Source organism: Mustela nivalis (assembly GCF_964662115.1).
Source record: "Mustela nivalis genome assembly, chromosome: 9".
In the NCBI taxonomy this organism is placed as follows: domain Eukaryota; kingdom Metazoa; phylum Chordata; class Mammalia; order Carnivora; family Mustelidae; genus Mustela; species Mustela nivalis.
In genome coordinates this window covers 35,151,616-35,179,223 of record NC_139028.1, presented here as the reverse complement: position 1 = coordinate 35,179,223, position 27,608 = coordinate 35,151,616, and the positions used below count along the sequence as shown (strand labels likewise).

The 27,608-nt window shown below is 42.8% G+C and overlaps 1 protein-coding gene across 12 annotated transcripts in view; it reads left to right on the top strand.

Moving 5' to 3' along the window:
* OPCML (opioid binding protein/cell adhesion molecule like) overlaps positions 1-27,608 on the top strand; it is a 1,092,873-nt gene that overhangs the window by 560,733 nt on the left and 504,532 nt on the right. For 4 of the 12 annotated variants that reach the window (XM_082683304.1, XM_082683303.1, XM_082683293.1 and 1 more), the window contains exon 2: positions 13,225-13,309. In XM_082683304.1, the coding sequence (XP_082539430.1) occupies positions 13,225-13,309 (85 nt within the window). Of the gene's footprint in view, positions 1-12,173; positions 12,634-12,796; positions 13,310-27,608 lie in introns of those variants that run through there. The other 8 variants (XM_082683302.1, XM_082683300.1, XM_082683298.1 and 5 more) reach the window with 5 other exon arrangements.

Sequence of the window (27,608 nt, the reverse complement as noted above, 5' to 3'; positions counted from 1 at the left end):
CACTGCTTATGTGTGTTCCAGTTTATATATACCCAAGGAAACTATTTTTAAGACCCCCTTCCCAGCACCATTAGTCTGAGTTAATTAAGATGAGAATGAGGAAGACTCATTTCTGACAAACCCTTGCCAGCTGCAGAAGAAAGTCGCCTGTGCCCTATTCTGGAATCTGGGAGCTTGGCCGCCTGCAGCGGGGCTGCACAGGAGGTTTATGTCATTCCCCTGCTGCTTTTCCCTAGACCCCCTGTGTCCTTGGCCTCACTCTCACCCAGCCTGACCACACAGTTCCAAGGTTGTCCAGCTGCAGACCTGGTCTCTCTTCTCTGCAGACCTGCAGTGACATGGGTTGATTGCATACACAAAGATGTCAAAGCAAATAACTACGTCTGGGAGCTGTCGAAAAAACAGTCTGTGGAATAAAATGCACACATTGTCGAAAGGGTGGGGGAGGTTAGAAAGCAGGATATCTTGACAGAGAGAGAAAAGTGTTGGAATTAATTCATAAACGTGTTGGATGGAAATTAGCAGATGAAGATTTGCAAGGGGAGTAGAGACAGAGGAAGAGAGAAAAGGGAAGAAAGACAGATGGAGAGGGGGAGGGAAATGGTGGAAAATAGAGCAGAAGACACAGCTTTATTTCACGGTCTAGCTTTACCCTCAGCTGAAACAGCCTGTGCATTTACAGGGATCCTGCTATGCCTTTTGTCTCTTGTTTCTCCTTTAACCTCCGCCATCCGCCATCAGCGACCCCTGCTCCTGGCCTCAATCCAACCTCCCACTTCCCCCACAGTTGTGCTTTTTGCACGCGTGGGATTCCCAGTTCTTGACAAGGGGACTCTTGCGAGGCTAAAAGCACCAGACTTCCAGCTTAGGCATGGTCGATTGGGAGGAAGGGACTAGGTCTTTAGAGGGAGCTCTTACCGCCTGACAATTGGGTCTGATACAAATAACCGTCTCTGAGCCTCAGTTTCTCTACCTGTCAAATTAGGATTGTTGGCTAGTTAATGAGATTGTGAGTCATTTATCTTAGAATCTGGTATGCTATATGCATTCAGTATGTATTATTATTATTGCTACCATTAACAGCAGCAGTAGGAGTAGTAGATTCTTAAATTCTCTCTGATGTTTTATACCTATAGTACAATCTTTCAGATACAAGTCAAGCGGTCCAAGCTGTGTATTTAAACTCAGTTTTAGAGCCAAAATGGACACATGTTTCCCTACTTCCATCCCTTAATTGATGGTTGGAGTTTTGCCACATCAACAGTAAATCTGTTGGATGATGTTCTATTCTGGAGCGTAACACAGGCAATCACCCAACTTCATTTTGAAGGAACAACTGAGATTACTACGTGCAAGATGGGACTTCACTTCTCATCATGCAAGAGGGGCTCCTTTCTCCCTCTCTATTACAAGAGTTCGCCTTGACGTATCTTCTCCTAATTTCCCTCTCCCTCCCCGAATTCAAGGTAGCCCTTCTCAGTCTGTGCCTGCATGGAGTCTGCGTGTATGCAGATTCTGAGTTTGTCCCAAAGTAGATCTAGATATGCTGAAGCCATGTGCACACTTAGACCTCTTCTAAAGTTATTTTTCACCTCTCTGTGCTCCAATTTCTTTCTCTGTGGCTTCTGGGTCCTTGTTTCTGTACCAGCCTAATTTAGGACCTCTTCTCCCACTTACAGAAGGGAACAATCAATTGCATTTTCCATAAAACCGGTTCACACCAACACACTAACTCTTCCAGTGTTTTGGGATCGGAATTCCTTAACCTCTAATTGGGCTTTGTCTCTTGAGAAAGAAGTTAGGCATTCACTTGCCCAGGGTACAACTATCTGGGGAGGGGTAGAGGGGACTTTTCCTCCTCTTCCTTTTTATGTTATCCCTGATGGAATATTTGTTTTTAATCCTTTCAGAAGGCTTGCTTCAAAGGGAAATTGAGATGTGTAATGGTTAATTGTAAATGCCAACTTGGTTAGGCCGCAGTACCTAGATAGAGTTAAACCTTATTCTAGGACAGAAACTGACCCCCCTTGAGAAACAGGGAATTCCACTAGGAGCCAGCCTTCTGATTTGAACTGTAGCATTAACTCTTCCCTGGGTCTCAAGCCTGCTGGCCTACCCCAAACACTTTGGACTTGCTAGCTTCTATAGTCATATAAGTTAATTCCTTAAGACATATAGACACACGTACACACAGGCACACCCACACAGAGAAAGAGGGAGAGGAAGGGAGTGGTAACATAGATGTAAAATCCTACTGAGTCCATTTCTCTGGAGAACTCTGACTCCTACAAGCCTCTTGGATCCACGTTCTCTCTGCCAGTCGTTCCTTTTTCTTTCCTTGTCTTCTGCTTTTGCTTTGCCTCTTCTTTCCCTTTCTTTTTCTCAAAACTTCTTGATGCCTGGAGGAGGGAATGTCAAATGTTGGTTCTGTGTTATCCCTTACCAGACACTGGACTACATTTCTCACTATTGCAGGCGTTCTAGGGCTTCTCGACCTGGAGACGTTAACCCCCCTCCCTCCTCTCTCCTGCCCCTCCCCCTTCCCTCCTTCCTTCCTTCTTTCTTTCTTTTTTAACCTCCTTCCTCCCTCCTTCCTTTATTTGTTCCTTCCTTCCTTTCTTTCTTTCACATCTCAGGTTTTGTGACACTGAATCCATCCAGCAAGGTGACCTGGAGTGAGAGCAGCTGGGAGGAGAGGAGAGAGGACTTCTGGGATTATAGTCAGAGGAAAATTTTGGTGCCAAGTTAAGAGGTGGGTGGGGGAGAGTTCCTGGTGATCAATTCCAGTTCTCCATACGGTGGTGGTGATGATGCTTATTGCCCAGCAGAATTTTAGAGATTGTCCAGGTCAATGCAATTCAGACTCTGTTGCTCAAAACCCACAATACAAATACATTTTAAAATGCCACCATACTACAAGTGCATCCGCCAGAGCCTGAGAACTCCTACAAATAAATGAGCAAAGTCTGGACTCTGTGATGTCATGATACTTTATGAGAGGCTTACTCTTTATGCCAAGTGACCATATATCACAATGATTATGTAAATCACAAGATATGCTTCTGATTAATACGATTATGTTTTATTAATTACGATATTAATATCTGAAGCCCATCTACATAGCTTGTTAGCCATGTGGTACAGCCACCATTTTTCCTCCCGTGAAGAGATTTTTACAATATAAATGATACCGTGGTCCAGCATCAGCTGTTTATGGGCACAGGGCATATAATTCGAATTATTTTTCTTCACCTCGAGTTAAATTGTTGCTAGTGAAATCATATCCAAAGTCTAAATGAGGACAAATACATTCAATTATGTAATATTTGGTGCGTGCTTCCCGAATAGCTGTAATATTTGTGAGATTACAGGCTAAGGGTTGGAGATACAGGACTATTTTTTATTATTTATTGAATAAATACTTATTGAAAATCTACTCTATCCCAGGAACTGTTTTGGATGCTGTTGATGGAGCAGGGAACCATGAAGGAGGCAGGAAAAGATTTAGCATTTTCTTTTCTTTCTTTTAATATTTTGTCTATTTGACAGAGAGAGCGGGAGAGGGAGAATCAGGCTCCCCGTCAAGCAGAGAGTTCAATGTGGAGTTTGATCCCAGGATCCTGAGATCATGGTCCAAGCCTAAGCCAGACATTTAATGGACTGAGCTGCCTAGGCAGCCCAAGATTTAGCATTTTCTAGTTTGAGTTTCCAGAAAAAACTAGTAATAATCTTTCTTCTCTATCCATCCACTACTTTTTTTTTTTTTTTTAATTTTATTTATTTATTTGTCAGAGAGAGTGAGCACAGGCAGACAGAGAGGCAGGCAGAGGCAGAGGGAGAAGCAGGCTCCCTGCTGAGCAAGGAGCCCCAATGTGGGACTCGATCCCAGGACCCTAGGATCATGACCTGAGCCGAAGGCAGCTGCTTAACCAACAAAGCCACCCAGGCGTCCCTATCCATCCACTTCTTAATCTAATAATAATACCTTCCTAATAGAGGTGTTAAAATAATAATATTAAATTGTGAGGTGTGTATTCTGGTGTCCAACATAATAAGGTGATGATGATGATGATGATAATGATGGAAGCCACTGTTAGTTTTTAAATGTTAGTTGATTGATCTGTCCCTGAGTGGGTCCAGAGGTGGAACTTCTAACCTGAATCAATTCATACTTACACTCCTACTAATCATAAACCATGCACAAGATGTTATTAGCACAGGCAGGTTTATGGCATTTTCAGGGAACTCTGCATCTTCAGACACTACATATCAATATTCAAGTCTCTCATGCTGAAGGGAAATCAAACAGAACATAACACTAGCCTCCCCTAGACCCACATCTCTGTCCAGTAAGAACTGCACTTTTTCTTTTCTCATTGCTTGCAGGTGCGCTTGAAAGCCTGGTCACATCTGTTTTCTCCACTTCTTGTATTCCATCCTACTCAATCTCAGCACCAAACTTCACAGCCCTGGAGGAGAAACTGCTTCTACCAGTGTCTCCACCATCTTCCATTGTGCAAGACCAAAAGCCTGATTGTCCATCCTTCATTAACCTGAATTCTCTAGTATCTGACATTGTTAACCACTCCCTTCTTCCTGATGAGCCTCCTCCTTGACGTCTTCGAAACAATCAATTCTGGATTTTTTTTTCTGTTTTTCTAGTAGCTTGGCAGGTTCCTTCACGGGTTCTTCCACTCATCCCTTAAATGTTTGTGTTGCCCAATTCACATTAACGCTTCATTCCTTCTCGCTCTACTGCTCTTGTTGACTAACTTCATTAGTACCCAGGGATTCAGCTCCCACTTTTATGGAGATGATTCTAAAATCTATAGCTGTAAACATTGTCTCTTTTTCAGGCTCAAAACTTAAGTATCCCAATGCCAGCAGAAATCTTTACTTGGATGTTTCACCAGCATTCTCCATTCGGCAGTTACATTGATCACCCTCCCCTCAGTGCCATCTCTTCTTGCTATTTCTCTCATTGGTAATATCATCTCCTCAGCTGTCAAGATCAGAACCCAAGTGGCAGCTTAAGTCCTAAAACTTAAGACTTTAGGATGGAATTTAGAACTCACTTCCTTTGAGCAGCTTTCCAACACTCCAAATCTAGTTTAGATGGTCCAACTCTGAGACAGTGAGGCATCCTTGCATACTGTTAATTTAAATCTTATATTGTATTACTAGATCTGACTTATTTGCCTTACTAGACTATAAACTCCTTGAGGGTAGGTAATGTGTCATATTGTTTGTATCCACAAGGTCAGCAAAGTGCTGAGATGTTCAATTAATATTGGCCAAAGTACCCCCAAAAGTCATGGCACAACACTGAATGATTGAATGAAGTTGTTAACAAAATAAGCAATATAAAGCAAATTGCCCAATGAGATAAGATCGTGTGTAACCAGTATATAATATAAAACACAAGTTCTAGTTCTTCGTTAAGATCCAGAGAGATCAGATTTATTTTAGCAGGAAGGGGATGGAGTCCAGGTAGAGTAGCACCCTGCTTACTGAGCACTTACTATGTGCCAAGCTCTCTGCTAGTATTTCATATAAAACTAGTTCAGTTCTTCAAAGATAGAAAACAGTGTTAATGTTGCCCAACTAACCATTGAGGAAACTTGGCCTCAGAGGAGCCTGACTCATTGCTCAAGGTCTCCAGCTCTTAGGTGGTGAGTCCAGACTTAGAGCCAGACAAATTGACAGGTATTCTCTCCTTCATCCCTGAGTGGAGTATCCATTCTCCACCTGTCCCAGTGGAAGAAAGAGTAAGACCAGGGAGGACTAAGACTATAATTACTCCTATTGAACATTTCAAAAGCACATTTTATGGCTTGTAGTTCTCAATAAAATGTTTGTTTGCTATTTGATCTCTAGAACTATTCAAGGGGTGACTATTGTAATGAGGCTGATTTAATTGTACATCTTGTGGAAATTGGTCCCTTCACAGGAGTCTTCATCCTTTCTAGAAGGAGGTACTTTAATGTGGCTGATGTCCTATGATGTCCCACCCTTGATAAGTTTGGGCACCAGGGAAGAAATGAGAGTATGGTAAAGAGAGTCCCTGGTGGGGATGGGGTTGGACCTTCTGCCGTCTGCCCCTCTGACTTTCTACAGACTATGGATAGTGGACATCAGTTCTCTCTCTGCCAATATTTGCTGATGTTTACTCTGTGCCAGGCTCTAGTCCATAGTAGAGGAATCTGGGATGAGCAAGACAAACATCCTGCTCTCAGGGACCTTGTAATTCTAATGGGAGAAATTTTTATTGTTATATGTGTGTGCACACATCTACACACACGCACACACACACACACATTTTGAAAAGAGAGTAAAATGAGGGGATGATACATCAGCTGGATTCCACAGCTATCAGTAGATCACACTCTAAGTCTTTAGGAATACCTCATTTATATATTTTTAAAATGCAAAGCTTGTGTGCCTTATGTTTTTCTGTTGGCTTTGCTTGTTTAAGCTTTTGCTGTTTTTGTGCATCCCTTCAGCTGCCTTTGTTGTTTTACTTGCTTTGGTTTGGTTTGGTCAGTTTCAGTCACTTTGGCATGGAGAAGAGGGCTTGAATGCTCACTGACAGCCGCCATTGTGTCAGGCGCTATAATGAGAGCTTTCACATGTATCATCTGTCTTAATTCGCACAACAAGCCTTTGAAGAAGCTCTTATTAACCCTGTGTACAGATGAAGAGATACAAACTCAGTGAAGAGAAGGAATATGTCCAAGATCACAGAGCTCATAAGTGGCAGAGCTGGGATATGAAGCAAGCATTCTAATTCATGCCCACTGTCACTTCTGTTCACTCTCTCAGCAAAGGAGTCCTGTGTTAGAAAGGATGTGAAGTGGTCTATGAGGAAATAACAGATTAAGATTTGAGTAACCTGAATCATGTCCTCAAGTTAGCCAGTGATTAGGAAGACCTTTTGACATCTATTTGCCTAACTTGCCAGGGTGCAAAGAGACAGTGGGAAGTGAAGTTCCCCGTGCCTACCTAGCACTGGTCACATGGGTGGCTATCATAGGAGAACTGCCCTAGATTTTACACAGCACACTACTTGTGTCTCATTCATAGTATTGTGTTCTGGCATCTGTTCTGTTTCTTGGAACATCACTGAGACTAGAAACTGAAGACCGAATCAGTTCTTACTTCTCTGATCACTAGCAAATAGTTCTAGTTTATTACACTGCCTTGTCCAGAGGGCCCCGAGAGAGCCAACCTTCTTTCAGTCTAAGCTACAAAGCCTCCTCAATCGTTCCACCCTACCGGGTCCTTACTGATTTAGGTAGGTTTCTGTAATATAAATATGCATCATGCATGGGCTTCTTACTTTATGTTTGTTCTTCATGCACACACAGAGCAGCTGGGTACAATCTTTTCCCAGATAAACACAAGCTGTAAGTTTTCTTTATTTATGAATAACACACAGTTTGAAATTGCTTTTACAACCTGATACAAATTTCATTAGGTAAATTCAGATATTTCTGTTGGATCCAGAATTCCCTAATGGCCATGCTTTCCAAGCAGCTCCTCCATGGTGAAATGAAATCTTATTAATAACCACTTTTGATCCTTAGGTGACTTCTAATTCTAAAATGGGCTCTTTTTTTAAAAAATCAGAGGAACAGCTATCCCATATTACACATACACAAAACCTTCAGACAACTTGGGAATTTGCCTGCATTGTGCCATATAGTTTATCTGTCCTTGGCACCACTTCAGGAAAGAAACCCGTGGCATTGGGGGAATTAGTTGCTTCTGATAGGTACTAAGAACTAACATTCATTGAGTGCTTACTGAGTGCCAAGTAGGACACTGACTACTTTACATGTGGTGTTTCATTTAACACTCAAAATACTGTGCGTACTTATTACTATCAGTGCCTCTATCTACAGATGGGGAAACTGAGGATGAGCAAAGTTAAGGAAATTGTGAAAAGTCACATAGAAATGCTTAGAGGTAGGATTCAGATGGACCCATTGTCCCTGTTCTAATCTTACTATGCTATAGAAGAGGGGCTTTCAGTTGACCTAGATTATGCCTGGTAAGTTATGGGAGACGCATGGCTTAAACCTGGATCACTGGACACTTCTTAAGGGTAAGTAAGCCGCATTTTCCCAAAAACATACTGATAACTTCATGGTCTCATTCTCAATCAATCCTAGAATCTACTCTCAAAAGCTGAGATGTGGCTAAGCAGAGGAAATCTACTAAGAGACAAATTAAATCAGTGAAATCACTTTAGGTTCTGAAGCTTAAGATAAGGGGGACTACTTCTAATGTATGAACAAAAGTGGGGGGAGGGGGTAGATGCAGGATAAGAGTTCTGTGGAATAGTGTGCTCCTCACCCTGAAAGAAGTTTACCACTTTTTTTTTTTTTTCTTTAACAGTAAGCTTGGAAGCAGGTTTTTGATAAGATGCTAGTGTTGTCCTCAGTCCTGTACGGTAAGCTTCAGACTCCTTTCTCCCACTGCCAACCTAACATCTCCATCTGGCTGTCTCATGGAGCTTTTTATTCACTCTTTCCAACTATGCCTCTCAAAATCTATTCCTTTTGGAGACATGACCGTCCCAGGAAATTGTACCACCTGGTTACCAGCCAGAATTTAAGAGTCATCCTCAGTCCCTTGATCTTCCTCAATTTCAACATCTAAACTCTCAGAAGGTCCTAAACTGTGCATCCAAGATACACACCTTATGTTTCTATTTTTCTCCATCATCATTACTACTGCCATCGTTTCTTTCCTGTTCCACTCTTGAAAATCTCCCTGCTTCCATTCTGTCCCCTTGCAAACCATTCTGAACCTGACAACCACAATCCACACCTCTCGGTCAGTTCACATCACCTCCCTGCTTTAAGTTTTCCTAAGTCACTGCCCTGCACTGGATCCATGTCTGCCTTTTCTGTTATAAATCATCTTGAATATCAAGATGTCTGTAGATCTGAATCAAAGCTCTAGTTTGGATATGGGGCATTTACAATCTCTCACTTATGTCTTTCCACATGTCATAAGTTGTTATCATGGGAAAGTGGGAGTTATGTTATATAATCATAATTTATGATTATTAAATACTTCCAATGTGGAGTGTAACACATCACCTCATTAACTGGCATCCTGTATTAATCATGTTTAAAAAAAAATTCTGTATTTTATGATGCTTTGACATCTGGGAGGCTTGCTAATTCTGGAGAGATAGCCCCGCCCAGGGTTAGCTAATTCCTGGAGCTAGCAAGCACCTTCTCTTCAGCGTACCTTTTGCAGGTAATCCAAACAAGCAAGGGCCCAAATCCCAACCACCTTCTTTATCCAACTGCCACACAGTTAGCTATTTCCTCTGCCCTAACTCACCCCAGGAACACTAGAGACCAATAGCCCAGGGTCTGCCACAATTACTCAAATAATCTGAGCCTAAACTTGCTCAAGCTTACCTACCCAGCTTCACCCATTCCTTCTTGTAGGTGCTGCAACCAAGGTCCTGGGCCTTTGGTTTCTCCTGGCTTCCTCTGCTTCTTGACACTGACCACCCCCCGCCACCCCCACCCCACCTCCACTGGGTGGGTTTTTCCTCAAGTGGCTCTGCCTCACATGGCATGCCCTCTTCTCTTGGGAATGATAAGTAATAAACTTTTCTTTCAAGGAAGCTGTCTCTGTGTCTGTAAACACACCAGACCTCAAAACAAAATCTTGGGGACATCTCAAGACACCTCCTCAAACCCCATGAGATAGGTATTGTTAGGTACCACTCATATAGCTGAAGGGTTGAGGAGTCAGTATCCAAAGAGACCATCTAACTTCAGAATCAACACGCCTCGTCAGTACTCTTACTTTGTCCTCAGATATTTGTCTTCATATATGTGGATATACACTCAAGAAGGGTTTAACTGGGAGTCCCCCCATCAAGGTACCAAACATTCCTTAGAAAACCCCCAATATAAACCACTTTTGTCCTTGTTTATTGTGAACTTCACCCCCTGTTCTCTTTCCCATTCTAAATTGGTTTGGCTTTCTATTCTATAAATGGAATATTGGTCCCTAGCAATGAATGAATTACACGTGAATGGAATCTCCCCCATAAAACTATAAACTGGTAAAGATTAGCATAAAGATTAGACCTCTGATTCACTAACCCTTCAGTTCAGTTATTTATTTACCCTCAAGTATTGAACTAGGTAGCCAGCTTACTGGAAGACCCTTCTCTAGGACTAGGACTAGGACTAGACCCTGTTCTTTAGAACTCCAGATACCTGTAGCTGGGCAGATCCAGCCCAGAAAAAACTTGGATACTTAGCCCTTCTACAAAAGAAAGATTTTTATACATACCTCTGCTTCTCTTCTTTTCTCATCCCCTCTGCTCTTTCCCCAGCTGGATTTCCCCAGTAATTTGTCCCATTTCAAGAAATCCTTCACAGACTGAGTTAGCCTTTAGCAAGTGCTCCATTTGCATCTCCTGAGGAGCACTAGGACCAAAACGACAGATATATGAGGAGAGAATGTCACCTGAGCCCACTACAACCAAGTGGCAAGAGCTGTGTCACTCCTATGGCGGACTGACCCAACCCCATGCCACCAACCCCCAATGTTCAAGAAACAAACTCTGTAGCTGAAGAAAATCATAAGCACAGCTTCACATTCTCAGCTTCAGTCAGGCTAAAGCACTAAAAAAAGCATTTCCAGTCTGATGATAATGGATAAGAGCATCTCAGAGTTTAGAGGATTAGGTACATGTGTATACAAAAAACACAGGTACACTCAAACTTAAGGAAAGATGTGTGTCATTAAAACTGGCAGGTGGTTCCAAAAAAAGTGATTTGGCTGCTCTCTGAGGGCTGAATCTCTCTTCCAGGCATCTTTTCTCCTTCTACCCTTGTAGCCCAAGAGCTCAGGATGAATGTTCTGCCCAATGCCTGTCTTTATTAATATCTCTTTTCTGGAAAGGAGCCGATATGTGTTTTTCACTATGTTAAAAGAGATAAAGCATACATAGCATGACTAGTGACCAGTATTCTTTCTTCCTGAGGTGTGATGCTTTCATTAAAAACTTTAGACCTAAAAATGTATGTGGGCTCCCATTTGACAAGGGAAGATGGGGCAGTCAGTATACGTAAGTGCTCAGTCGCCCATAATGGAGAGCAGGTAGGATGCCTTTGTATTCTTAAACAGCTAAAGTAATGAACAAGAATTTCAAGCTTATTTTGAATTAAATTCCATTGTTCAAAGCCCTGCCTAATTTAACAAAAGGATCTGAGAAAGAATACAGAAAAGAAAATGTACATAGCAACCATTAAATTATGATATAGGGGATAAGCTACGTTTCTTAGAAGCTATGAGATGGCTTCTGCTGGAAGGAACAGGAGAAAAACCATAAGACAGGCCCAAGGAAATCCTGAGCTCTCTGGTTAAGAACTGAAAGAAATTAATCTAAGCCCCCAAAGAAACTGATAGGCTGGCTTTTAAGAATACCCTATTCCCCAATGCCCTATCCTCCCAATACCATTGTGGGGCCAATTCTTGTGATCATAAAGCATTAGATGGAGTTTCTGAAAATCAACCTCAACTACTCTTTAGGCTCTCCGTGTGTTTTCCCATCTCTTGCTTTTTTACAGTTAGATACTGGAACATGGAGTAGGTTGGGGACTATTCTGTATGTTGTGCAGTAAGAAGAAATTCAGATTTGCCAGTTTGGGAGAGAGCGAGCGAGCAAGGCTAGAGCCATGAGTAGCTCTGAGGTGGGTCATCTGAGCAGAAAGCATACTTCATCTTTTTACAAAAGCTCTGGGGAACCCTGCCCTAAGACTGTAGCTTGGCCGGGTGGCAAAGGGCGGCAGAATGGTGACCCTGCACACACCGGTTTAACTACCTCCGGGGAAATGATGTTCAGGGTCTGGCAACTTCTGTTTGGGCAAGGGGAGGAAAGGTGCGAGTGTCACTTTTCCATTTGCTGCTCACCCCCACCCCATCCCTAACTCCCTCTTCCCCCACTCTCCTCCCTCCTCCACCCGCCTCTTGCAGGGAGAGCGACCAGGAGGGGCGCGGCATCCTCTCCGCTGGCTCGGGTGTCTAGGGGAGAGTGGAGCCAGCTGCGGCGCCCGCCTCACCCCCGCGCAGCGGCACAGCCCGTGTGGGCGCGGCGCGGCGAGGCAGGGGTTAAGGTGGGCGCCCGCTCCCTGCGCCCGCCCGCGGGGATGAGCGCGCAGTCTGCCCGCTCTCTCGCAGTCAGCCCGGGAGAAAGTGGCGGTCAGTGATGGAGCTGCTGCCATGACAACCCCGGCGGTCGGGGCCCGCGCGCGTCGGGGCCGCTCCCGGGAGGAAGGCGGCGCAGAGGCCGGGGGCGGCCGCTGAGCGTGGCGTCCGCGCGTCCCCGCGTCCCGTGCCGCGTCCCCGGAGGAGGCGGGGGCGCCTCCGCCAGCTCCCCGTGCGCCGGCAGCCTGCGCCGGGCGGCGTTCCGCGGGCTGGCGACGCGGGCCGGGCTGGCCATCAGTCGCCGCCCGGGCTGCGGTGGAGGACGCCCACGGCACCAACGGATCCTCGGGCTGCGACGGCCACGTCCCCGCGCTGGAACTTTTGGCCGCCTTTGGGTTCCAGATTCGAGACTCGGGCTGGTCTATAAATACATCTGTACATGTGTGTGAGCTAATAAAACATTTTCTCCTCTCCTTGAAGCAGCAGCCTTTTAGGACATCTCCTTTATGTCAGAGACACTTGCCTTGCTTCTTTGGGTTATAAACTTTTGATGCCAGACTCTGCAGAACGTGCCCAACTGAATCTTAAAGTAGCATCTTGAAGAGAGAGGCAGAGAAAGAGCAATCTGTGACCTTCATCCCTGCACCTTCCTTCTTCCTCTCCCTTCCCGGCTGCTTCCCCCCTCCCCAGGGGAGCGTCAAGAAAGCTCTTTTTGGATGCAGGAGGGGGCATCTGGTTCTGCTAGGCTGGAAAGCTGAGGCAGGATTTGAGGAAGAATCATTAGGCTCCGGAGAGCCTGGACTCTTTTCTCCTCCTTCCCCCTCTCTGCTTCTGGCTTGCTCCATCCCTTTCCCGTCTCCCCACACCACAACCCGAGACCCGCTGGTGTGCGGGGCGGGGGCCGAGGACCGCGCCGCTGCCGGAGTTCTGGGAAGTTGTGGCTGTCGAGGATGGGGGTCTGTGGGTACCTGTTCCTGCCCTGGAAGTGCCTCGTGGTCGTGTCTCTCAGGCTGCTGTTCCTTGTACCCACAGGAGTGCCCGTGCGCAGCGGAGATGCCACCTTCCCCAAAGCTATGGACAACGTGACGGTCCGGCAGGGGGAGAGCGCCACCCTCAGGTAGGGAGCTGTACTTCAGCGGGGGACTGAGCCCCTCGGATGTGAGGACGTGGGTTAAGGGCCAGCAAGAAAGCAGAAGAGAGAGAGCAGAACGCTTGGGTGGGGGAGTGGGGCATGCGAAGGGCCTTTCTGCAGGCCCGAGAGTTGCCCACTTGCGGACTGTGGCTGCAAACACCCATTTTCCTGGAGACGTTTGTCATTTGCTCTGGCTTTTCTGGTCCAGGAGCTGATGTAGGTCCCTGAGGTCCATGCTTGGGACTCCATGCATCCATGAGGCCATGGCATGGCTAGATTCACTTTTGCCCTGGCATCAAGAAGAGAACAGAGCGCCCTGTAATTTCAGTCCTGGGGTTTAGCCTGAGATCACTGAGCGCTTTGGTGGTTCTCTCACAGGCCAGAAGGTATGTGATTAGGCAAGATGGTCTTCTGGATGGGGTGGCTTCCTCCTTCAGAGACATACTTAAAATGTCAGGCTCTGGAATTGCCAGTGCTGGGCCATGGCCGTTTATGAGTCTGCTCAAGACTCAGTCATCCATGTCAACCGTGTGTGGTGCTCCTGGGACCCCTATTATAAATTATGAGGGCAGTTTTATCTTGGCAGGCTCAGGCCAAAGAGAGGAAACATGTAGCTTTTATGCAACGACATCACTCCTGTGCGAAAAGCACAATAGAAAGCTTTTTGTTTTACCTTAATGAGTTACGGAGAATCACTTACATGCTCCAGGCAGAGGGGTGGAGATTCTTGGAATATGAACCTTTGGGGACTGGGCCCGCTGCAGCAGAGACTTTAATAAAAATGCAGCCACCACTTTCCACCAGCTCAGCAGATATCATCTTTTATCCCTTTAATGAGGCAGTTCTGGTCCTAGGAGACAGATTCAGGGACGTCCCAGCTTAACTCTGGCTCACAGTGTACACAGGCTGAATGCGTTTGCCCTGTCTATGACTTTGATGGTTATGTTGAAAATAAAACATGCTGTCCCAGATTCTGCAGCCAAAAGGCCTGACTTCTCCAAGGAACAGTTGAGAATGGGGCTTCCTTCCTGTTCCTCTGGCTGCTCTGGTAGAGTTCTCTCTGTATCTGGACTAGCTGTGCCCCCAGGAAGGAAAGAAAGGCCTCTTGGGACACTGGTTATACTTTCCTAAGCTCCAGGCTAAGGTTGAATTCTTGCCACTTTGGGAGATTCTTAGCTGCATCTTCTTTTGAGGAAGAGAACAGGTTTCACAGGTCTGTCTACTGGTGCTTGGGGGGGGGGCAGATGAAGAGAGATAAAGGGGTGCTGGGGACAGACTCCCTTCCCTGACTGCAGGAGGGAAAACCTTTGTAGCCCTGTGGGCCCTCCTCAGCCTGTCCCAGACTAGAGTGCATTATGGCTATTTCCTTGCCTCGAGAAGTTTCTGGAGCCTACTCCCTGAGAACTGACTTGTGGGATGCTCACTGGCAGCAGAGCTGTGAGCTCAAAGATAGGAGTGGTACCCAGGCTGCGACACAGGTTCACCGAAGAAATGTTGGTAAATGTTAGCAGGCGTGAGGGGCTGTTGATGCTGCCACGCAGCTGTCTTTAATTTTTGAGTCTATTACTGGGGGCAAAGAGGCCCAGCACCGAATAAGGCCTCCTTGCTAAACCTTCCAAATCTTTTGTCCCATTCCTGACCCTGAAAGTTAAAGCAGAAACTTAGGAAACTCCAGCTTTCTGCTTTCCGGGATGCCGTAAGATGATTCCACCAGCAGAGGGCCAACTTGGCTCTGCCTTTTTTTTATTAGCTGCTGGCCTGGTTTCATGATCTTCAATTCAAATGTTCAGCAGCTGGGCTTGGTAATGGGAATGGGAATAAAAACGGGAAAAGCTGAATAGTTGCTTTTTGTGCTTTGTGAGGAAAAAAAAAAAAAACCTTACACGTGCGAGTATAACTGTTATCTTTTACCTGATTGCATGCTTTTATTTTTTAAAAGTAAACATGGCTTGTGTTGATTTTGTCTCTCCTCCTCCATATAATTTACTCTGAAATAGAGAGATTCAGCACATTGTCCACATTTTAATCTCTTTATATTCTCTTCCTTTTTTCCTCTTGTGTTCTTCTCTCATTACTTTGGTCTTCATTCTTATCAGGTGATTCCATTTTACATGCTTTTGCCTATAATTCATTCCCCCCCCTTTTGGCTTTGTCATTTAATTCTTATTAATTTCTGATTTTTTTAAGGTTTTGATTTCACTCCTCTCACAATGTTTCTTAAAACAACATCACAATCTCCTGCAGCTTTCTGAGGGTCCCAACCTCTCTCTAGTTTTGCATGTACCTTTGTTTTATTGGCTAACAGCTGTGTGCCCATGTCAATGAAAAACTTATTTGTCATTGCTCTGAGGGAGAGTCCTGGCTTCCAGTCTCAGGAAATCCTTAGCATCAACCCCAGATAAATGTATCATGTTTTATGCTGTGTTGTATTTTGTTTTTGAAAGACTGTGATTCTAAGTATGGTCACACTTCCGTCTCCTTAAAGATGTTCCCTTGGGAATACAGTGTTTGGAAATTCAGTGTTCTGAATGCAACAAATGTGCAGGATGTCTTGAAAACAATGAATGCTTCTCAGGCCCGTGAGCCACAGAGTCTTTCTGAATGTGGTTACCTTGGATCAAAATCTCTCACATCTGTTTCTAAATCTTGCCTGAAGTCACAAAGGAGGTCAGAGACCTAGTAGGAAAGCAGAGGAACACAGGAAGCGGGTCCCTCATTTGAATTTTCCAAGGAGAAATGGCACGGCTTAGAGAAGGATGATGTCTTTCCTGGGAGATATCAGTTTTGTTTTGATAGGTCTTTGATTGCATTGAGGGACGTTAGGAAGTGATGTGCCGAAGATGACACTGAAGTTTCAAACGTAGATAAAACTCATTTTATATAAGTGAGGCAATATTATCTTCCTCATAACTACTTCACAGGGCTACTTGAAAAGTAAAAATAATTATTTGAATATTGAGTAATTTTGCCTTCTTGGAAGAGAGATGATATGGGAAATGAAGGTGGTGTTCACTGTGGCTGAATTATAGCTTCTATGAATCTGATTTGAATTCATTATTACAAATGGGCCCTCTTGGCCAGAATCATTTCATTACAATTATCTGCTGTTGGGTTAAAAATGTTCTGTGCCTTTCCATTAGATTAGATATGACAAGTATCTAGAAGTTCTATGTCTGAATCAGGAAAGGAGCCCAGGATGCTCACTGTAGTCAGTTGGGTCCTATTAAGCCATTTCTGTTGCACGAATGATAGCCAGGTATGCTTTCTTCCTGGGCCTCAGTCTCCTCTAAATTTGCTTTAGGTACTTAGTGGAACCACATCCTCTGTATACATGAATGTTGTGAAGAGCTGCTATAGGATGGAGGTAGGGCTTGTTACTGTAAGGGAATGGTCCATTAAATGGGAAAAGTTCCCACTGGCATACTGTTTTTATGTATTTATTTATATATAATACATGGAAGGATAATCAGTTTTGCTCATCCAGGCTTGCTGATCTGGGATTATGCTTAATAACTCTTTTTTCTGCAATGTCCCTGCGTTTTCATTTGGAGTTCTGTGCTAATCCAGTTGGAACCAAGTATTTGAGGGTTAACTACTGCCAAGGAATAATCTGAGTCACGGGATTTTCCCCAGCAACTGGGTCAGTCAAGCTCCCAAGGACAACGTTTTTCTCTATTTTGCACTCACCCTCAGAAGCTTTTCTGTTTGTGAAAATTTGAAAATTCAGAACAGGCACTAGGTTATTAGAAACACTTTTGCCCATTGCAGTATCTAAGCTGCCTATGCTGAATAAGGTCACAGGGAAGGGCAGAGTCTTCACTCTTGGTCTGGGGAGAGGAAGACATAAAAGGACATGGAAGCAAGTATGTGCCTGTAAGGGACCCCTCGCACCACGATGCTGACCCAGGCTGCACACTGGAGTTGCCAGGATGCTTTTAAAAACTTGTACTGCCAGCCTCCCAGACCAATGAAATCAAATTCTCTGGAGTTAGGCATCGGGGTGGGCTTGTGAGACAAAAAGAAAATTTCTTCCAGTATTTCTATTGTGGAACTGGAGCCAAGAACCACTTCTCTAAAGCCCTGTCCTGCCCCCAGAGCATCCAAGTTAGCGGGTCGCCAATGACCCTAACTTCCCTTAAGGGCCTCCTGCATGTGTGCATGTACCTGACCACACACAGGCTGCCTTGTGCTCTAGAAAGGGCATGGGTTCAGGGGCCTGGATTTGATTCTTATTCTACCACTCAGTAACTACGAGTGGTGCTTTGTGCACTTTGGTCCAACTGTGTACACCTAGAACCAATATCTGCTCTGTCTAGGATATCAGCTGAAGTATCAGCCATATGATGAATATGAAGTATACTGATAAAGTATATGGCCTTATTCTAACTACTAAGCAACGTGTACATGCAAGTTGTCACTGGTACTGCGAGGGATTCCTTAATAACAGCCCATAATACTCTCAGTCTTTTCCAGGTTTATGCGCTCCGCTTTTCCTTCCTTCCCCCCTCACCCCATACACACCTTCAAAATGTGCTAATTTCTTCCCACTTCCCCCAGTATTCTGCTTTCTCCTTGAGGCCCAGAATGACCCTCATTGAGTTCCAGTAACACTTGCTAAGTATCTCTGTCCCAGCAGATACACACCACAGACCTAGCTAGCATTTAGGTATGGGTCTGGTTAGATGGGGAGCTCCTGGAGGTTAGGAGCCCTGTCTTAGGTATCGAGTACAGACATTGTGATGGACACAAAGGATTAAAAAATAAGTATCGGTTGAATGTTTTAATCCTTTTTAACAGGACTCATTCTCTTATCATGTATTATTACCTCTATAGCAACAAAGTGCTGATACTAAAAAGTTCCATTCTCTTCCGAACCGCGACGCTGGGACACTCAGACACAGCAGTTGGTTAGAGATCTTGGAGGCCTGAGGGACTTTTGGATTCTACCTAAATCCCTTGCCAGAAGGGACAGTTGAATCCCCCAGTGGGTCACAGTCTGATCTGAAACTCTGCAAAAAGCGCGACTATCCCTGAGGGCAAGATACTGAGCAAGGGAGGAGGATTGAGAGGAACGTTCTTCACAGCCAACAGAGTAGTATATTTAGACATGAAGCTGTCTCTGTGGAGATCCGCCCTGTGTAGACATGGAGATACAGGGAGCAAGGAGGCAAGAGGGGGAGATGGTGGGGGTGGGGTGGGGTGGGGTGAGGGAGTTGGTTTGTGAGCCCTAGGACGAGGCTGCAGGATCCAGCAGGCTGACAGAGCAGGACTGCCTGGACGCTAGCTCTCTCTGACATCACTGATTAGTTGGAATACATCTGCCTCCCCCAACACATACGCCAGGTACCACACGCCAAGGAAGGGGAAGGAAATTTTAAGGCATTCATGACATATGCCCTGTGGGTTTCTGAATTGCTTTGGAAAATTCAGCCCCTCTTGTCATAAGCATCTTTTTCCTTCCATCCTTCCTTCCTTTCTCTCTCTCTTTCTTTCTTTCTTTCTTTCTTTCTTTTTGTTTTTTTTTGGCCTTTAAGTAGGGTTTAAGTTGGATTCATTGTAGCCCTGTTGTTCTTTCTTTCCAGCTTCTGAAAAGGGACTGTCCCTGGGCCTGCTTCTCATGCTTACTATGTGGCTGGTTCTGAGGGCACCAGGGAGGACAGCAGCGCTGGTTCGTGTGTGTTACAGATCTGATGGGGTCCAGCAGTGGGATGCAGAAAGAGGAGGAGCCAAATAGGTCTTATTTGACCTTCCCAAGGGAGGACTTTGAAAATTACTTATTAGCAGGAAGCAGTCTTCACAGTCATAGGATAAGAGGGAATTATGGACCAAGACATCTTCAGGGCTGGTAGAAATTTGCATTGTCTATTAACTTAGGAACCAAGTGTTAACCTTTCTTGATTTTTTTTTTTTTTTTAATCCAGGCAAGACAGCAGCAGATCATTTCAGATTCCTTTGTTTGTTTATTATTTTCCCTGCAGGAAGATGCTATTCTCTGCAGCCGATGCTGGGTCTAGCTGAGCTGGAGAGAAAGCTGGCATGGGCTGGGCGTTGGGGGAGAGCCTGCATTATCAGTCCTTTCCCACCTCCCGGTAAATGACACCTTCCTGCAGCTCCTTGTACCCTGGTGTATCTTTTTTAAGATGTGAAAATTGAAGTTGTAATGTCTCTGCAGCTCAGCAGTTACCCTGCCTCGATCTGTGTGTCATTTCCTTGGTTGAGAAGGTTAGAGATGGGACATGTTTGAGCCTTATGTCACTCTCCCTGCAGGATCACACCACAGACCCTTTCATAAAATTGGTAAGGCGGGGGAGACTTTAAAACAAACACACTCAATTATCCATGATTACGTGTGTGTCAGAGGCCAAGCCAATTATTGTTTCATGTGATTTACAGAATATTATTATCCCTAAATAACAGCCTCAGAGATAGAGTATTAGAACAGTTAAGTCACTTACCTTTGGTTATGTGGTTATGATGTCTGGATTTGCTCCAGGAAGACCGTTTTCTTCTTCTCAGTTTTATAGGACCCTCTCCTCCCAACCCCTGCCACCGCCTGGGCACAGAGAACAGAGAGAGCTTCCAAAGCCAGCAGAAAAAGCAAAAGCCCCCTTTCTGTGCCCCAGACCTACACCTGATGAAAGGTCAGGAAATCTCCACTGCAGTTGAGGGCTGTAGCTGAGCTGATCTCCATTAGTGGTCCTCTTTGCTTTCTGCTACTTACCTGCCCCCACCTGCATGTGATCGTGATGCATGCTGCCAACAGTGCCCAGGGTGACAGACGCCGGCAGGGTCCAGGGTCCTGTTCAGCCCATCACAAGTGCTCTTCACTTTGAACCTGTCCTACGCTTTGTACCTTCCCACCAGCCCCCATACTACATGACCTCCCAGAGTATGCCAGGATCTCCTTGAACCCAGCAAACTAAGACCAGGTAGGCAGTGGATTCTTGACAAGAGCCCACTGATGCCAGAGTGCTTCCTTGAGAACTGTAAGGAAATGAGAGATCTGAATGGAAGTATAGAATAAAGGGAAGTTATTTTTTTAAACCCTAAAATATATATCATTGCACAATCTCCTGACGTCCTTATATTTGTATTTTAGTTTAAACCATTCGGCTGTAAAAACAGAACCACAAGCTTTGTAACTCACCTTGCCTCTGATTCATACCCTGGAGGAAATCATGTGACCCCTTTTGGCCTCCTCTTCCCTGGAGACCACACATTTTGCTTAAATCAAAGAGACGCTGAAGGACTTGACCTGGCTTCCCATAAAAGTGCTGATCAATAAAATGCTTAAAAATTAGTTTTGAATATTAAACATTTTCAGTGGGTCTGAAAATGTATGGCATTTCGATTAACCAAGTTTCCACTGCATAATAGGAACAAAGAATGTTCTAAGTGGTTGTTAAGTTTTCTGGCTAGCCTACAGAAGATAATTTAACTCATAATTATCCAAAATGCGACACGCTAGCAATGAAGAATAATAGGGAGCCCCGTTGTTGTAGAAGAAGTGATTACACAAAAGCAAGAGAAAAATGAATATGATAATTTTCTATTTATCATGAATGCCAATGCTGAAGAAAAGTAGGCATAGCAAGAGGAAAATAATATGGAAACATTCTCTCAAGGATATTTCTGAATACTTTCAAAAGTTTTGGAGTTTGTCTTGTTTCTGTTGTGCCAAATTCAATTTTAAGACATATAGCTTTCATTTTATTGGATTCAAGTACATGTATACATTTGCTACTTCTCTGATGATTGGATTTTTTTTTTTATAAATATAGATGAAGAAGGGAAGATAGATAAAGGAAATGAAAGACAAAAATGGAGAGAAGAGAACAGAGATTTTCCCAAGGTGTCAGCTAAGAGTTGAAGGAAGACACAGAGCTAAGAGGAGGGGAAAGTGTGGGATTACCTGGTAGTCAAAGTTCGAGAAAAAAAGGAAGAAAGCGTTCAACAAGAATTACCGTGTCCTACAATTTCCAGTGTGTGAATGTCTCCTTCCCCTGTGTCCAGGTCATAGGACCAGACACACAGGGGTCCAAGCGCCCATGCTAAATCAAGACAAAGAGTCGTGTCGTGCTCAGATTCTCACTTGCTGCTAAGACTCAGTTCTTTCTGAACCTTGCTTCCCACCTGTCAACCAGTGGTCAATCCCATTCTTGTCACTGACTTATTTTAGTCCATGTCTCATTACTCTGTGTGGGACCCACCCTAGGCTCTGGGTGATTGAGTCCCAAGAGTCCCACCTTGCCTTCCCAGGACCTCTTCTCTAAAAGACCAGGTCCACCCTTGACTCCTAGGGTTTCCTACAAAACCTAGGGAAACCTAGGGAAGCCTAGGGTTTCACGAACTTTCCAATGCTGACTCTTTGCCTGCCACCAAATGTCCATTTTGGAGATACCTTCAGTGCAGGTAGTATGTGAGGTCTAGGCCAAGCTACACACTTGCTCCTGTGCACTTAAACCATTTATCCTCAGATATATAGATCGCTGTGTCAGATTTTTGTCTACTTTGACTGGAATGGGTTGTGATTGATGCCATCCCAACACAGGGTCTACCAGAGCTTCCCATGATGGATAAAAGGCAGAACCACCATCAGTGACACAGAGAATTCAGTCAGTCCAGTGTTTTATTGGAGTGGTCGTGCTCACATTGAGATACCTGGTATAAGAAGACACTGTGTAAGGAAGAGCAGGAAACAATGGTATTCATCTTTGTTCTTTGCTGTGTTTTCTAGGCCAGCTCTGAAAATTTTCCTCCTCCCATGTTGTTTTTATTGCTTCTTCCATGTCTTCTGTTAAATACATTAATATCTACCCTTGGTCTTTGTATCCCCAGTGTCCGGGACAATATCTAACATGTAGTAGTTGCTCATGTTTGTTGAAAAGACAAATACTGCCCTTTGTTTCTATCCTTTTGGTCTCTCTTTCCACCCTCACAAACACAGGCACACACGCGTGCGCACACACACGTGCGCGCATTTCTACTTTTTCTAATGAAGATGTTCTCACCCGTTTTGAGGTAATTGGGAAGTCACTGAAATTACAACCAGAGATTCTGACATTTGAATCCTAGTGGAGATAATGATCTCTCCCTAGATAGTTGATATTTAACTTGTCCTGTCTCCTCCTGCTTGTTATAATTGCTGTATTCACGAATTTCACAATATTCTTAAAGCCACTGGCAGGAAATTCCGATCAGTTGCAAGGGAGGTGAGCCTCCCTCCTCCCTTTTTATCAAGGTTACAAAAGAAATGATGTCACATTCTGAAAGTATATCGGCAAACTTTAGGGAACGGAAATGCCAATGTGAGTAATCTCCTAAAATTGCAGGAAGCACTTTTGAAAGAAGGGATTTATGAACCCATTTCCTTGGCCATTTGAAGTGCAGCTGTTTCTGTGATAAATTCTTCCTGTGACATCCATGAATATGTCTCAGGAACCCATATCCTGTCATACCTGTGGGGCAGGACCAGTTTACAGGATGTTCTTGATTATACACTCTGTTTACAATTGGCTCATCAGTGGACATTTAGTGAAATATAAGGTAAAGCATAACTTCTATTAAGAAATTAGGAAACACAGACTTTAAAGTAAAAAAAAAAATCTCATTTCTAATCCCAGCTCTGATACGTGTTGGCTCTATATGGTTGGACTAAGATTCAGTTTCATGATTTTTAAAAAAAGGGATTTTATGGGCGCCTGGGTGGCTCAGTGGGTTAAGCCGCTGCCTTCGGCTCAGGTCATGATCTCAGGGTGCTGGGATTGAGTCCCGCATCGGGCTCTCTGCTCAGCAGGGAGCCTGCTTCCCTTCCTCTCTCTCTGCCTGCCTCTCTGCCTACTTGTGATCTCTCTCTGTCAAATAAATAAATAAAATCTTTAAAAAAAAATTTAAAAAAATAAATAAAATAAATTTAAAAAGGGATTTTATAGCCACTTCTTTGGGTTTTAGGGGAGGAATATGTAGCATCAAGTTAATAAGAACTTAAAGACTGACATATAGTAAGTTCACGATAAACAGTAGCATTGCATTAAAAAATAAATTGCTGAATTAACAACTTAAAAAAGAAGCTTTTCTAAACCACTATATGCCAAGCACTACACTAGGCAGTGTGAATATTACAAAGTTGAATTAATCCTTTACTTTCCTCTTTAAACACTTATATCCAGTGAATGTATTAGAAGATGAAGGGGGGCGCCTGGGTGGCTCAATGGGTTAAGCCGCTGCCTTTGGCTCAGGTCATGATCTCAGGGTCCTGGGATCGAGTCCCGCATCGGGCTCTCTGCTCAGCAGGGAGCCTGCTTCCCTCTATCTCTCTCTGCCTGCCTCTCCATCTACTTGTGATTTCTCTCTGTCAAATAAATGAATAAAATTAAAAAAAAAAAAAAGAAGATGAAGGGCCCACAGATCAGGAAGTGGGGGAGGAAAAGACAAGGAGAAGAAGGGAGAAGGGGAAGAGCATTTACTTAAAATGCATCATATAAAAGTGTCCACTCAAACAAACTTGGACATTTGTATTCACTCACATAACCACCATTCCAACTGGTACAGGACATTTGTATTACCTTCAATGCCCTCTTTTTTTATTACAGTAAAATGTATGTAATATGAAATTTACCTTTTTGACTTTTTTTTTTTCCTTTTTCGAGAGAGAGAGAGACAGAGTGCATGTGTATGCATGACAGCTGGGTGATGGGGAGGGGGCAGAGAGAGAAGGAGAAAGAGAATTTTAAGCAGGCTCCATCCCCAGCATGGAGCCCAGTGTGGGGCTCGATCTTACTACCATGAGATCAGACTTAATAAAGCCAAAATCAAGATTCAGTCATTTGACAGGTGACCATTAACTATTTTTAAGTATACAGTTCTGTGACATCAAATATGTTCACGTTATGTGTAACAATCACCACCATCCATCTCCAGAACTTTCCCACCTTTCCAAACTGAAGCTCCGTACCCATTAAACAGGAACTCTCCATCCCCCACTTCCTGCAGCCTCTGGAAACCACAATTCCGCTTTCTGTCTCTATGAATTTGATTACCCTAGGGACCTCACGTAAGTGGTATCATGCAGTATTTGTCATTTTGTAAGTGGTCTGTTTCACTTAGCATAATGTCTTAAAAATTCATCAGTGTTGTAGCATGTGTCAGGATTTCTTTTCTTCTTAGCGCCGAATAATATTCTATTGCATGTGTATATCACATTTTGTTTACCCATTTATTTGCTGCTGGACACTTGGGTTGCTTCCACCTCTTGACTATTGTGAATAATTCTGCTATGAACATGGGTGTATAAATACCTATTCAAGTCCTTGTTTTCAATTCATTTAGTATATACCCAGAAGTAGAATTGTATATACCCAGAAGTGGATGATATGGTAATTCTGCTCAGTTTTTGAGGAACCACTGTACCACTTTCCATAATGACCTCACCATTTTACATTCCTTCCAGCAGTGCATAAATATTCCAATTTATCTACATCCTAGCCAATATTTATTTGCTATTTTTTAAAAATAACCATTTTAATAGATAAATGAAGTGCTCTTTTATGGTGGTTTTGATTTGCATTTTCCTATGGATTAGTGATGCTGATTTGCTTATTGGCCATTTATATATCTTCTTTGAAGAGACTTTAACTTTATTGCCCTTTTTTAAGCAGGTTGTTCATTTTTTTGTTGTTGAGATATAGGAATTCTTTACTCTGGATATTAATTCTTTACTATATATGTAATTTTCACATGTTCTCTCCCATCTGTGGATTTCTTTTTACTTCATTGATAGTGTCTTTTGATAAAAATGTTTTTAACTTTGAGGTAGTCTTGTTTTCCTTTGTTGCTTATATTTTTGGTGTCATAACCAAGAAATCACTGCCAAATGCAATGTCATGAAGCTTTTCCTGCATGTTTTCTTTAAGAGCTTCATAGATTTAGGTCTTATATTTAGGGTTTTAGTCCATTTGGAGTTAATTTTTGTATATGATATGAGCTAAGAATACAAATTAAATTTTTTTGCATGTGAATATGCAATTTTCTCACCATCATTTCTTGAAAAGACTATTTTTCCCCATTGAGTGGGGGAAGTTATGTTGAAAACAGTTATGTTGAAAATCATTTGAAAATTATGCAAGGTTTTGTTTCTGAGCATTCTATTTCATTATGCCAGTATGCAAAACACACTGTTTTGATTATTGTAGCTTTGTAGTAAGTTTTGAAATTGGGAAATATGAGACCTCAACTTTGCTCTTTTTCAAGATTGCTGTTGCTATTTGGGATCCCCTGAGATTCCATATGTATTATAGGATGAATTTTTCTATGTCTGCTGAACAAAAAAAAAACCATCACCACACTGGAATATTAATAGGGATTACATTGAATCTGTAGATAGCTTAAAGTAGTATTGATGTCTTAAAATATTATATTTATTTTTATATTTATGGCCAATCAATAAATGCAGGATATCTTTCCATCAATTCTTATCTTGTTTAATTTCTTTCAGAAATATTTTGAAATTTTTGCTGTACATGTCTTCTACCTCCTTGGTGAAATTTTTCCTAAGTATTTTATTTTTTTGTATTATTATAACTGGAGTTGTTATTTAATTTTCATTTTGTATTGTTCATTATTAGTACATAGAAACACAACTAATTTTTATGTGTTGATTTTGTATCTTGTGATTTTTACTGAATTCATTTATTAGTTCTAACAGATTTTATGGGATCTTTAGGAATTCCTGCATATAAGATTATGTCATCTACAAAGATAATTTTACTTCTTCCTTTCCAATTTGGATGGCCTTTAGATATTTTTCTTGCCTAATTGACTTGGCTAGAACTTCTAGTACTGTGTTGTAAAGAAGCAGGTATCCTTGCCTTGTTTCTAGTATTGGAGGAAAATATTCAGTTTTTCATCATTTAGTATGATGTTAGCTTCCATTTATGGGCTTTATTATGTTTATGGACTTTGCTCCATTCTTTGTTGATTTTTTTACCATGAAAGACTGTTGAATTTTGTCAGATACTTTTTCTGCATTAATGAGGTGATCTTTCCTTCCACTTAATTCTGCTAATATGGTGTATTATATTGATTTTCATAGGTTGAACCATTCTTGCATTCCAGGAAAATAATTCCACTTGGTTATGGTATACAGTCTTTCAGTCTTTCAGTATACTTTCAGTATACTGTGGAATTGCTAGTATATTGTTCGGCATTTTTGCATCAGTGACAATAAGAAATATTGGTCTGTAGCTTTCTTGTCTTACAGTGTTTTTGTTTGACTTTGGTATTAGGATAATGTTGGCCTCATAGAATGAGTATGGAATTGTTTCCTCCTCTCAAATTTTTGGAAAAGTTTGGGGATGACTGTTATTAACTCTTTAAATGCTTGGTAGAATTCAGGCAAATCTGTCTGGTATTGGGCTTTCAGGGAGATTTTTGATTACTGATTCAATCTCCTCGTAATTATCTATCTGTTCAGATTTTCTGTTTCTTCAGAATTCCATTATAGTATGTTGTGTGTTTCTAAGAATGCTTATTTTGTTTAGATTATTTAATATGTTGATGTAGTGTTATTTATAGTACTCTCTTACAATAATCCTTTTACATCTGTAAAATTGGTTTACTATTCCTTTATTTTTGATTTTGATGATTTGAGTATTTTTTTCTTAGTCAATCTAGATAAATGCTTGTTTATATTATTTTTTCTTTTTAAAGATTTTATTTATTTGAGAGAGATAGAGAACACAAAGGCAGGGGGGAGGGTCACAGGGAAAGGGAGACAGAGCATCTCAAGCAGATTCCGTGCTGAGTATGGAGCCTGATGCAGGACTTGATCCCCCAACACTGAGTGAGATCATGACCTGAGACAGAATCAAAAGTCAGATGCTTAGCTGACTGAGCAAGCCAGGTGTCCCAATTTTGTTAATCTTTTAAAATAGCTAACTTTTTGAAGTAATCACTATGCTCAATGTAAAGCTCGAGCTCACAATCCCACAATCAAATTACATGCTCTACCAACTGAGTCAGTCAGGCACCTCTCTCAAGCAACTAACTTTTGGTTTTGTTGATTTTACATGTTGTTTTTCTATTCTCTATTTCACTGATCTCTAATATCCATTATTTCCTTTGTTCTGTTAATTTTGAGTTTAGTTTGGACAGAGGTCCAGGCCATTTCTTCTCTCAAGCTGCACTGCATTACTAATGGGTGGAACAAGGACAACCAAAAACACCATGAAATTTCTTATCAAAATAATAGATTTTAAAAATTGGTCACTTGCTTCGTTGCTGTAGA